Source organism: Olea europaea, chromosome 7 (assembly GCF_002742605.1).
Source record: "Olea europaea var. sylvestris chromosome 7, O_europaea_v1, whole genome shotgun sequence".
Taxonomy (NCBI): Eukaryota; Viridiplantae; Streptophyta; class Magnoliopsida; order Lamiales; family Oleaceae; genus Olea; species Olea europaea.
Genome location: NC_036243.1, coordinates 17001869 through 17015523, shown reverse-complemented (window position 1 = coordinate 17015523; position 13655 = coordinate 17001869). Strand labels below are relative to the sequence as shown.

Here is a 13655-nt window from a genome sequence, read left to right as displayed (position 1 = left end):
TTTTTTTTTTTTTTTTTTACATCACAACTCCCTCTATCATCATATTAAGTAATGATAATACATCGCCCCCCAGGGCACTTCTCCACTGGCAAAGGACGGACGCTGTCAAACCTGGCAGAGCAGAGGTCGTGAGTTCGAAACATGGGGCTCTTGGAAGGCAAGGATTTATTCTTGGAAGGCAAGGGAACATTTGGAAGGCAAGAATTTATTCTTGGAAGGCAAGTGGGAACTTGGAAGGCAAGAATCATTCTTGGAAGGCAAGGTGCAACTTGGATTGGCTTGCTTGGCACTTTGTCAGACCAGGTGGGGAGCGCTCGGACCCTGGCCAGTTGGAGGCACATCCTGCGATTAACCGGACTGTATGAAGAGGGGCCGGATCACAGACCCAAGGATTAGTCTAGAATAGGACACCTTGTAAAAAAAAAAAAAAAAAGAAATGATAATACATCATCCAATCTTTCGTCAATAATAAAAAAAATCTTAAAAAATAGTTAATTATTTTCAAGATGGATTTTTGGAACTTGTTTTTAATACTAATAGTATTTATAGCCATAGTGACTCCGTAAAATAAATAAAATAAAAATTGGACCAACCTCTAAATAAAGGGTCTCGTAACAATTCTAATCGACTTATATCAATTTAACGTATTAATCAGATATTTATTTTTGAAAATATCTTTCAACTTTCTAAGACAAACTCCAATGGCTTTTGACTATCTCCAGCAGGTTGGATCAAAGTGTTGGTTCCAAGAATATACCAATTCTTATAGTCATCACTTGTATCATACCCTAATTGACATGTATGCCCATTTCAATTATTCACTTTTATAATCCAAATATTACTTATTTAATATCTAATTATTGCTTTTTTAAAATCATTTGTCACAAAATAATAATATTTTAATATGTGTACAGCGGTACCAATTTGCCGCATCCAAAATGAATGTTATCTTGTGGGCAGCTCGTGGTCATCATCATGTTGTCCACGTCTATACACTTGAATTCCACGTCACCCTTTTGGATTGGATAATTAAAAATTTCCTAAATTAGAAATTAATTCTACAAAATATCAAAACTTCGAAAATTTCTATGCAAAAATCTAGAAAATTGAATTCAACACATTCATGCAATGGATATGAAAAAGAACTACGTTTTTTTTTTTTTTTAAAGATAGAATTATGATCGAAGTATATATTAAAGTAACATTGTAATTGTACCATCCATGTACTGGAGATATTTTGACTATTTACATCATGACGGGTTTGAATATGAAATCGAGAATGCCTTATCACGACACTTGTGTATATTTAAATGTCATGGATTTCGCTATGGTTTATTTTAATATTTTCTAACGATATTTGACCATGAAAAATGAAAAATCATTTTTTCATGTTGGAAAAGTTCATATACGGAGAGTACTCTGAAAAAATTTTATTATATAATTTCCTTTTTAGTCGTGTTAAATTATACAATTCAAAAATTATTAGAATTTTATTTATTTTTAATGCTTTCTGAATATCATATTAACTTATAAAACAAAATATACATTCTCTTTTTCATTATTATTATTTATGCTTTGCCAAAAGGTGAAACTTCAAAAATTGATCTGATTTTAATCATTGAAAACTTTGTAATTCGTTGCCTTGTAACATGATCTACATAAAAGTATGAGCAACTAGAAAATTAAATTGTATGTTAAAAATAGTGATGAAACTTGATAAATACTGACATCACATAGATATCACAAATTATTTATATTATAGATAAAAATTAAATTTCTAATCGTCAAACTTTTTGAGTCAACATTGTTACGTGCTGAAACGAAATATGTTTTTTTTTTTTTTTTTTTCCTTTTTTTTAAAACCAAAAAAAACCCCCACCCCCCCCCCCCCCAAAAAAAAAAAAAAAAAAAAAAATTCCTACCAAAATTTTGATAGAAAACTTGACGGTTGATTTTAAAAATTAATTTCTATTTTTTGAGGTCAATGAGAATCCAGATAGAGTTTTCCCATAATAATTTTGTGAAAGAAATTATGTAAGTGTAGCTTCACTCTTTAGGAATAATATTGAAAGTTGTGTTGCTCTTCATCCAATCTCCCAATTTCAAAATAATAATAATTTCATTAGCCCCTGTTAACCTTTTAATATATTTTGATAAAAATTAATAAAATATTGAAACATATAATTAAAATTAATTATTAATCTTAAATTAAATCAAAATCAAAATCAAGACTGTATCTAAACATGGATTTAATCTACACGTGTGCGGAGCTCATGCAATGTAAGTGTGGAACTATTCAAATTTCCATTAATTTTTTTCCTTAAAGTTTTCAATTTTCATTCATAAAAGGGCGCATCTGAAACTAAATTCGCATAAAAGGAAATTCTCTCTCTCTCTCTCTCTCATATTCTCTCTCGATCAATCTCCATCTTCAGACACACAAATGTACTAATCATCATTAAAAAATAATGATGATTGATTAAACAAGCAAAATCTTCATTTTCTCTCTAGAAAACTAGTTTAATTTCGAATTTTGTGTGATCCTGTAAAATTATAATGGTGGCTATGGATGATACGGAGAGCTGCGGCAGCCGAGCCACGGAGCCGGCATCCCCAAAGAAGAGTAGCCAGCAGAGACAGCGGCTCGAAGTTTTTCGCGAAGTGCTCAGTCGGCTCCAGGATTTGAATCAGGAAGAAGCTAAACTGCCCGGCTTCGAAGACCAGCTATGGCAACACTTCAATCGTCTTCCTGAAAGGCAATCTTTTTATGTATTTGTGTTAATTTTGAGTTGGAATTATTGAATCTCGGGTTGCATGTTAAAATGTTTAACGGATCCAAGTCATTTCAACCTTAGATTTTACTCTTAACATGCACTTTGGCTTGATTGAGAGTGCAATTGTGTAATTTGACTGTTCATTTGAGCTCTGATCAAATTACTAAATCTTGTAATTTACTTCTCATTTGAGGTTTAGAGAATTACCATACCGAGTCTTTGGTTCCATGTGAATAGTTCAACATTTAAGCACGCCTAACACGGATTAATTTTTTTTTATTATTTATTATTTTTTTGTTTTAATAATACTTTTGAATTGAATGGTGGTGATATGAACAGATATGCGTTGGATGTGAATGTGGAAAGAGCTGAAGATGTACTCACGCATAAAAGATTGCTGCATCTGGCGGAGGATCCTGCTAATAGACCTGCCTTCGAAGTTCGCCTTGTTCAGGTATACAGAAATTTTCCAAAAAATTGAAGATTTAATTTCTTGTTTATGATGCAATTTCCCTCTAAATTAAAAAGGATTGCACCAGTTCTGCCTTCCAGATTATCATTAAATAAGATATGGTTTTTAGGTTGGATATTGTTGTCATTTGAATATTTGCACCAAGCTATGGTTTGGTATGGAGAAATTGTACCTATAATAATTACCATATACAGGTTCCTCCTGCGTCTGATGGAAATTCAGCAGATGCTGATCATATGGATTCTTCAGCAAACGAAGAAGGTCAAAGTTACTCTAGTCGTTCTCCTAGCCGGCAGGGGTAGTTCCTGATTTATGTGCTACTCGTTGTCTTACTGGCAATTTTTCTTCTTTCTTCTTTTCTCCAACTTGTATTTCTCCCAATTTATTTTAATTTCGGCTGCCATCTTTTGCATTCTTTTTTCCATCCAGAATCCATCCTCCACCTACTTTTGGTTCGGCAGCAAATCTTGAAGCCCTTGCCTGTCAAGCTAATGGAAGTCATGACAATAATTCAAACGGTGATGTCAATTCAACTTCACGAACTCCTCGGTAAAAAGTTGAAATGGTTCACTTCGCTCATTAGCTTTTGAATACTGTAAAAATTTCTTGATGCAAGGACTGAAAGATGGTAAACACAAACTATGTGCTACTCGTTGTCTTACTGGCAATTTTTCTTCTTTCTTCTTTTCTCCAACTTGTATTTCTCCCAATTTATTTTAATTTCGGTTGCCATCTTTTGCATTCTTTTTTCCATCCAGAATCCATCCTCCACCTACTTTTGGTTCGGCAGCAAATCTTGAAGCCCTTGCCTGTCAAGCTAATGGAAGTCATGACAATAATTCAAATGGTGATGTCAATTCAACTTCACGAACTCCTCGGTAAAAAGTTGAAATGGTTCACTTCGCTCATTAGCTTTTGAATACTGTAAAAATTTCTTGATGCAAGGACTGAAAGATGGTAAACACAAACTTATCTAACAGTTCGTTTTGATGTCTCCTTTAAAATCTGATTGTAGAACTGGAAAATGATACTCTCAAATCATGACAAGTGATTGAGAAAATGGGGACACTGTCTTCCGTTCTAAAATCTTCCTTATCCATCTTACTCCTCCCCCTCGTCCATTTGGAAAAGAAAACGAAAGAAAAAGAAACAAAGAATCATATTGCAGTTATCATACTGGATGATATCTGAATTTAAGGATAAAGGGGTGTAGTAGAGGAGATGTCCTTGACCATTGAGTCCTTTTTAAATCTCCAAATCTTAAAACCAGGTGTAAACAAGACAAAATAGTTAGAGAAATAAGTCAGATAAAATATACATATTACTGTAGTGCAGAGTCATGGCTGGATAAACTATTGAAGCCTTATGTGATAGAAATAAAACACTATTTTTTTACTCCTTGCTATCATTTGATTTCTCTTTTATCCTCGCTGGCACATCATCTGTTGTTTAATCATCAACATTTTCATCATCAACATATACCATGCTAATGTATTTCACTTCTGTATTTTCCCGTGTTCCTTCTCTAAACTTCAACCAAATAATAATTTATAATTTACATTATGGAGTATTTTTAAGTGTGCGTAAGCATTTGTTAGTTTAGTCAAGATATTGTCTAGTATTTTCCACTTCTTTCTCGTTTTCGTTTGATATTTTCATCCTTTTCACGTTTCTGGTGAATCATTATAATGAGCATGTGGGTGAATCATTATAATGAGATAAACAGTACTAACATTGGGGTGAAAGCAGTAGAAATTTATCTATGAATTAATTCTTGTAAATGAATTTTTTTATTTCATGAAATTATTTGCTTTCCTGCTGAATTCAAGACTCGTGTATATGTGATATATCTATTACATGTATGAAATGATGGGCATTCAAATAATTAACTATCTTGTTGTTAGGTGTGATATTGCTGTACTCTTATTTCTGTTAAAAATTAACTATCTTATGTCTTAAAAATGGATATCTTGCAGGCCCATGCACGAAATCACTTTTTCCACAATCGACAGGCCCAAATTGCTGAGTCAGGTTTCAACTTCATTTATTTATTTTTTCCTTTTTTCGGGTTCATCATCATCCTTTTTTCCTGGCATATGTTACATCATAGGATTAGTATTTGACAGATTACTCCTCATTCCTTCCTCCCCCTGGGAAGATAGAGAATAAATAAACAAAAATGAAAAAGGCTCCCTTCTAAGCACTGGAAATTATCTGGTCCATTTGAACATGAATAGGACGGCTTAACATTTGAGGTCAACCAGGCTCCCTTCCGAGTAATAACTTTTCATTTTATTTGCCCATAAACAAAAATGTTAGAATTCAAACAAAATACTACAACACTTGGAGAAAATTTTGAAATTAAAACTGAAATAAGTCAATGCAAATTATTGCTCCAAAACCTCTGGCTGTCCTGGAAAGTCAAACCATCTCATTCATATGGAACGGAGGGAGTATGGTAAAACTAAATTTTAGTTTGATGCCTAATATGACCTAAAATTTATATGCAACGATTGAGTTTAGGTATTTAGTGGGGGCAGTACCTGGAAACTATTAATAAGAAATGTTTTAAAAAGTTTATCGTATTATTGTTAGTATCCACATTGCTGATTTTCTACTCAAAAAATCAACCTTTTTTCAACTCTCATGATAGATGGGATAATGCAGATAAAATAGACCTGAAGAGATGTCAGCAGAACACTGGCCTAATGCTAGTACTGATTAACTTTCAATATTAATTTATAATAATTTGTATCATTGCCGCTGCTTACGAATGGACACTGAAACAAACTTTATCGAATTGTTTAACTGTGATGCTCATGCTTTGAACTTGTTGATAATTTTCTTAAGGTCAAATGCAATAATTTTTTGGGAGAACTCTAAACATGAATTTCATAAATTATCAATTGCTGATCCTTAACATTACAATCATATTTCTTCTGTGACCTATATTCGACTCCTGATCTGCAGTTGACTCTCTTACTTTCTGAGATTGGTCTGAACATTGAAGAAGCCCATGCATTTTCAACTACCGATGGATTCTCATTAGATGTCTTTGTTGTTGGTGGGTGGCCATATGAGGTATACTCATCCCTTTTCTATATAAATTGAACTGCTTTAAACTTGGGGGATCCTTAATGCAGAGTTCAGTGCATTTCTACTTCCTGACTTATTTATTCTCCTGTTGTAAACAGATTTTGAACTCCATTTATGTGTTTAGATGTATTAACCTACTGCCTTATTTATTATGTATGTCACATTAAGTGCTTGTTTAAGAAAACTTATTGACATTATAATTAAAAGGTCAAACTCAAACTTTAACCACATTTTTTAGGATCCACAACTACTACCCACTTATTCACTACTCATTTCATTTCTATCACATTATAATTTAAGCAACTTATAAACAATCCAAGCAAGCATTAAATTTGTTTTTCTGTCTTATAGGATGATCAAAGCACTTTAAATCCGTTTATTCATCTTTAAGTTTTCTCCTTATTCTTTGGGATCAAGGTAGTTGTTCTGGATGTATAAGCACCAGCTTTTACTATCTCATTCTGAAGAACATTTCAGTATGAGAATCAGCATTAAAGTATCCATCCTTCTTTTTTTCAAATTTCCAGTTTAACATTTTTGAAGTTGGTGATCTGATTTGTTTTAGTTTGTGTTGCCATGTGATAAGTTCAAAGACAAGAAATTTTGTGATTACTTGCTTGAGAAGTGGTTCTGGTAGCCATATATCATGAAGTTTAGACTTTCAGCGTTCTTCATTTTGTTATTTATTTATTTATTTATTTATTAATATATAGTTTCACGTTGCTGTGAAATACTTGAAGTAGTTAATTTTATGGTATTCTGATTTTGCTGAATGTTTGAATCCTCTCTTCCACTTCTTCTCTTCTTCTTAGATAGATAAATAGATAAATAAACAGGAAATGCTATGAATTTTGTTAAACCCCAATCAGTGCCAAAGAAAATATCCAGAAACTTGACATGGAAGTCAATTTTCGTACCTAAGTTTGCTTATTTTTTAAGCTTTCTGATGTACAATGGGGAAGAGGAAGAGAGAGATGGAAGAAGAATTGAAATTGGGAGCAAAATGAAGGGAAGAATTTCTATATTGAATATCACTAATTCAATTTTCTAAATTATTCAAAATTGTTCGTACTATCTATACTTCAAATCCCTGACAAAATGACAAAATAGAAGATTTCTAACTCGAAGTTAAAAGTTAATTTAGAATATAAAAAGATACGTCAGAATCCATTTCCTCTTATTATGCCTAAAATAAGTGTGTTTAAACTGAATACATGCTTCTTGGAAACTTGTAGGAAACCGAGCTGCTTAGAAGTGAGGTGCAAAAGGAGATCTTAAAGGACAAGGTATATCCTATAACAGAAAAATTTCCACATGATCTCATTTTTTAGGTTCAACTGGCTACATGCTGTACTTATGCTTCGTGTCATGTAATTTCACGTAATGGAGAGATCTAAACAAAACCTATAATTCTACTATGCTGATGGTCCCAGAAATGAGAGTTTTGGTTGTGTATCAGTATTTATCCTTTCCTAAAGTAATAAAAAGGCAATTGTTAGGAGGGCAGTCTCCATAAACTTATAAAGAATACAAAACTAGCATCTTCATATAGAATTACTTTGATTTTGTTTGCTCAGAGCATTACTTCGTTGAATTTGGTGTATACATGTATAACATCCATCTGGAGTAATGAAGTTTGCAACAAATCGTAGAAGGACCAACTTCCTGGGCTGTTTTTCCTGTGGAGAAAGGAGAGAATGTTTAGTTTCATTAACATAAATTGATTATCCAGCTTTGTTAAAAATTACAGATCCTCTACGCTATTCAAAACACAGTTTAGATCCACTAAACGAGTTTTATATCTCTGACTACAATTTGCTGACTCATTTTTTCCCCATTCTTAAACGTCTTGTTTCTATTCCTTTGGAGTTTGAGTTGGATTCAGTTCTGTTGAATTATCTAGTTACCTGGTTTGGAGTATATGTTTATAGAATACTGCTGATTCTGATGGGAGAAGATCTTTGATTGTTTATACGTTTTTCATTGATTCACGGTGTAAGTATACAATAATGCTGTATGTTCTACCAATGTATAACAATGAAGTAACAAGTGACCTGTTTTGGAATTCCAATCTGTTCTTAGATTGCTGAAAATTCATTTGGTTTTATCTAGGAATACCTAGAAATTTGAATGCATTTTGATGGTATAGTTGTTTGCTTTTACTGGTTATACATTGTTTATGGATTGTTTAATTGAATACTCACTGCATGTCAACGTAAAAGCTTAAGTTATTTCTTCTGATTTTGGAAATTATATACTTTTTCTTTCTTGACACTACCTAAGCTTGGATCAATCTCCTATTAATACGGTCGCTGTTAGTTTATCTTGTTGGAGAAGGATAGTTAATTGCTGGACAGTGTCTAGTTCCATTTCTGTCAACACAGTTTCGGTTTTTTGGATCGCTGTACAATCCAGTTCCTTAAAAATGGGATACATAATCTTTCACCCATCTGTTTTACAATAGTTGATGCTTTTAACTCACCAGTTCATATGTTATAGGAGCAACCTTTTCCAGATCAACATTCTCTTTCAGCCATTAATCAGAATGTCCCAGAAGTTCCTGAATTCATCGCTGAACATGTTAAAATACCTACTGATGGAACTGACGTCTGGGAAATTGACTCCCACTTGCTGAAATTTGAAGGCAAAGTTGCATCTGGTTCATTTGGTGATCTGTAAGTTCCACAAATATGTCTCTATTGCTTTCTTTATTCTATTTTTCTGGTTCTGTTTGCACTCTTACAGATTTTGCAACTCCTTTTCAGTTATAAAGGAACATACTGTAGTCAGGAAGTAGCTATAAAAATTCTCATGCCCGAGCGAGTTAATGTCGATATGTTGAAAGAGTTCTCCCAGGAAGTTTTCATTATGAGGTAAATTAACTTCTCTTCACAAACTTGGTTTTGGTCTTTCCAGGAGTGGAGTTTGCCTATTGTCGCTTCTAATTTATGAATGAGTAGAGCATCAACTCCACCTGAAATTCTTTGGATTTTACTCTTTAGATAGAAACCTTATCCCTATCAAAATAAATCTTATTTTGGTCGAGGACTTGCATCTTCGAGCCAAGATCAAACTATTGATTTCATGGATGAAGTTTTACAATTAGGGATAAGATCTCCTGTATATTATTAATTCGTGATATTCTTTTTATTTCTTAGGATATTTAGACTTCATTTGGATCCAGAATTGTAGTTATGAAAACAGTGAGAAAAACTTCAATGATAAATTAAGGGAGCCATTTTACAATTTCCGCATTTATTTCCTTTCAATCGATATATATATATAAAAATTGAGAAAGCAAGGAAAAATAGTTATTACTGTTTTTCCCTTCATTATTCGTGGAGTTCAGGAGCGATCCTTCAAATTTATTTCCTGTTTGGCATGCATCCAAGTCATGTTGGTGTATGTCATGAACTTGCAAAATACACATTTCTGTGACACTATTTGAGCGCTAAGCTAACTTCTTGCGTACAAGATAAGCATGTCAGTTTCCCCCTAAAATGTGAATTAAAAACTGTAATTGAGCGTGGAATTATTCTATTAATGTAATTGACTATAGCAATATCTTTACATTTGTCTTTGTGACTATTAATACATCTGAGCTCTTATATTCCATTCGTGCACCTTGACGTTTCTTTCATTTGTCTTTACTCTTATTTTCACTTTTTTTTTTTTTTTTTTTTTTTTTGGTAGAAAAGTTCGGCACAAGAATGTTGTTCAATTTATCGGTGCATGCACAAGACCCCCAAACCTGTGCATTGTGACTGGTAACTCTATTAAAGTTTCACCATGTTTTAACCATCTATCATACAGTAATTTTGGTTCCTTTCCAAATATCACTATATTGTTCCCATATCAGCTATGTATTAGTTCAAATATATTATCCTCTAATTCTGTGAAGTTTTATTTTCCTATTCCATGTCAAAGAAGGGCTTCATCTGATGGTCATGTTTCTGTTTTATTCAGAGTTCATGTCTAGAGGAAGTGTGTACAACTTTCTGCACAAACGAAAAGGTTTCTTTAAGCTTCCTACTCTGTTGAAAGTGGCAATTGATATTTCAAAGGGAATGAGTTATCTTCACCAAAATAACATAATCCATCGGGATCTAAAGACTGCCAATCTTCTGATGGATGAACACGAAGTAAGATGTTTCTGTAAGCTGTAAATGATTAATTGGTTTAATAACATTCATATGCATAGAAATTTCAACTATCTTTACATATTTTCATTTTTCCGTTGAACTCTTAAGAAAGTGTGGTTTTCTGTAGTAGTTATTATACTAATGAATACAACAAACTAAAGCTTATTCCCCATGGTTAATATACTAGTGAAAAACTGCTAGTATTATTTGCTGCTAGTTGCAACGTTAACTTTTGTTTTGCCTATCCACTATTCTACTTTTATCATTTTCGCATCTTAAAGCTCAGTCTATTTCATTCTTCTGTAAACGATTTATAAAGGAATGTGAATGTTGTTCAGAATACATACGATAGACATACTGCTTGTTTGGATGAGGATGATGGAGTTTGAGTATGTACGTCACTTAATAGATTTGGTTTTTCATCTCTATTTTGTTGTTCCCCTAAACGTTGTGGCCGTTAACTTGTTACTGGCTGTGATTTTTATTTTTATTTATTTATTTTTTTTTGGGGGTTTTTTGTTGGGTGGGGGGTGGGGGGTGGGGATCTATTGGATTTTCATTTTCCCTTCATCTTTCATTTTGTTCTCATGGATAGGTCGTTAAGGTTGCTGATTTTGGAGTGGCCAGGGTGCAAGCTGAAACCGGAGTGATGACTGCAGAAACTGGTACATATCGTTGGATGGCTCCTGAGGTATGCAAATTTGATGGTATTAGTTAGATATTTGACTGTTGTATTTTAAGTGTCCAATTTACAATTAGTTTTTTCTCATATTTGCATAACATCACATTGGGGTGATAATTAAATTTATAGTTAAAATATATTGAAACTATTGAATTTCCGCCTGATTAATTAAATGCCTCAGTACTACTGCAGGAGTCTGCATAACACCTCATTATATCAAGAGTACCTGTTGGTTCATGTATGGAATTTTTTTGGTTTTCACTGTTCTGATGATTATCTGCTATTATGATTAAAACTTTCAACAGCGGTAGCATGAATGTAACCAATTCTTTAATATTTTCACTATATTGTATTTAGAAGATGGATTACTGATATCTGTTTATATGTCATTTAGAGTATTAACTGCTACACATGCCCTACAGTGTGTCAAACCCGGTAGCATGAATGTAACCAATTCTTTAATCTTTTTACTGTATAATGGATTAGGAAGATGGGATCCTGTTTAGATGTCATTTGTACTAACTGCTGCACATGCCCTATAGCATGCCAAACCCCGTAGCTAGGCACAAGTGGGTTTTTTTTTTCCTTTAGAAAAAAATTGGGCATACCTATCTAATAATTTGGGGGGGAGTAGAAGAATATAATGAGAATAATGTATCCACTCAAATGTTGTTATGTTCTATTATTAGATAAATTTTTTATAAGCTTGGACATATGCTAAAATACTATTGTGTTCATAATTACACGTTGAGCAAAAGTTTATAGGGCCGAACTTGTGCCTAATTTTGAATGGGTCACGAAACTTCGTTTTTTTACAATTAGGTCACTAAATCAAGTCACTATTCCGTGTCCTTTCGCTTTGCAAACTGTAACCCCAGTGTGGCAGTTGATTATTTATTTCTACATCTGATTTATTCCTGCCACATTATCCATGTCATCTTTCTGTGTTGGCAGGTTGACGAAGTTGGATGCATGCATTGACTCAATTGATACTAAGCCTATGTTTGGTCCCTATTTTTTCAAAACTCATTTTCAACCATATATTCTCCTGTAAAATAATTTCATACAAACACAAAATTTTTTCTCACTTTTTAACTACACATTTCCCAATAAAACACTATTCTAAAATGCATTTTGGCCAAAAAATGGAGCTCAAACGAGGGCTAATTAGCAAATTGGTCGATAAGAAAGAAAGACGTGTGATTTGAGTATAGAAAAGGCTAACTCAATGCCCGTGAAATCTAACTATATCTGGCATTTCTAGGCTTGATTCTCTTACATTATGCTCATTCTCTTATCTAAGGTTCTGATCCCTAGAACTGATATTTTTCAAAGGTAATTGAACATAAACCATATGACCACAAGGCTGATGTTTTCAGCTTCGCGATAGTGCTATGGGAACTTCTAACAGGACAAGTAAGCCTAACTACATTTTTTTTTTTTTTATCAAAATTTTTACTTCTGTTCTGTCATCCATTGTTTCGTATCTGAACTCCTTTATTCTCGTATTATACGACTGGTGCAGATTCCATATGCCTTTCTAACACCTTTACAAGCAGCAGTTGGAGTGGTTCAACATGTATTCCTATCTCTCTCTTCATATTGACTATTATATCATGTTTGGCATGGATGTTTGGATAGCATTCAACAGTATTGCAAAACAGAAAGAGATACTGTTTAGGCCCGTCCAAATACTGAGTGCCAAATGTGAACTTGAAGTTCCACAAAATTTATGGTCACTTGATAGTTATAGTCACTTAAATTGATGTGGAAATCAGGGACTGAGGCCGACCATTCCAAAGAACACTCACCCGAAGCTTGCAGAACTGCTCGAGAAATGCTGGCAACAAGATCCAACTCTACGACCCGATTTTGACACGATTTTAGAAATTTTGCATCAAATTGCAAAGGAGGTACATTAATCAACTGAGGAAAAAAAATGAAAAATTACTAGTATTATAGTTTAAATAGTGCTTAACTCGGAATGTTTTTGAAATAGGTTGGAGATGATGGAGAAGATAAGAACAAGGATAAATCAATTGGTGGTTTTTTCTCCTCTCTTAGAAGGGGACATCACTGAATTTCGACGATAAAAGAAATTACGATGGACATAACTTTTTTACATCGTTATCGAATTTCGAATATTGATAAAAGGAATAGTATGTGGCCGCAGGATTTCATGTGTACAGCATATTGTGTTTTTTATCAATCTGAATGTTACTTGGCTTTTCCAGTGAAAATTTCTCATCTTTGTTTGAAGTTATTCTCTTCTACTTTCCAAGCAGCTGGGGACAATTTGGCCGTGGTATTGATTATCAGATTTCTTAGCCTAACTGTCGATTCTCGTGTCACCGTGTTTGGTATGTTAGAATGGATTTTAAGCTTAGCCGAACATGCTATAAGACCTTGAAGGTTCGGTAGGTGATCGTACCAATATCCTCGAACCTTTACTTCATGGCCGTTGAATGTTCAATCCACAGCCAGCAAGA

The 13655-nt window shown here is 33.4% G+C and overlaps 1 protein-coding gene across 2 annotated transcripts; it reads left to right on the top strand.

The window, feature by feature from the left end:
* Positions 1–2362: 2362 nt before the first annotated feature.
* On the top strand, positions 2363–13474 carry LOC111397202 (serine/threonine-protein kinase STY17). 2 transcript variants are annotated; one of them, XM_023023985.1, is made up of 16 exons: positions 2366–2756; positions 3114–3228; positions 3441–3544; positions 3676–3795; positions 5223–5277; positions 6217–6327; positions 7578–7628; positions 8842–9017; positions 9108–9215; positions 10036–10109; positions 10309–10484; positions 11080–11175; positions 12502–12582; positions 12692–12745; positions 12945–13079; positions 13166–13474. In XM_023023985.1, the coding sequence occupies exons 1-16, from the start codon at positions 2557–2559 to the stop codon at positions 13244–13246; spliced, it is 1737 nt and encodes a 578-aa protein (XP_022879753.1). In that variant the 5' UTR covers positions 2366–2556; the 3' UTR covers positions 13247–13474. The 2 variants fall into 2 exon arrangements, with proteins under 2 accessions (XP_022879754.1, XP_022879753.1); XM_023023986.1 differs by lacking the exons at positions 12502–12582; positions 12692–12745; positions 12945–13079; positions 13166–13474 and adding an exon at positions 12121–12252 and having other exon boundaries at positions 2363–2756.
* The last annotated feature ends 181 nt before the right edge of the window (positions 13475–13655 follow it).

Coding starts and splice junctions, on each gene's coding strand:
- LOC111397202 (XM_023023985.1), top strand. CDS start 2,557: ATGGTGGCTATGGATGATACGGAGAGCTGCGGCAGCCGAGCCACGGAG. Junction 11,176..12,501: donor ATCGTTGGATGGCTCCTGAG/GTATGCAAATTT, acceptor TATTTTTCAAAG/GTAATTGAACATAAACCATA. Junction 12,746..12,944: donor CAGTTGGAGTGGTTCAACAT/GTATTCCTATCT, acceptor TGTGGAAATCAG/GGACTGAGGCCGACCATTCC.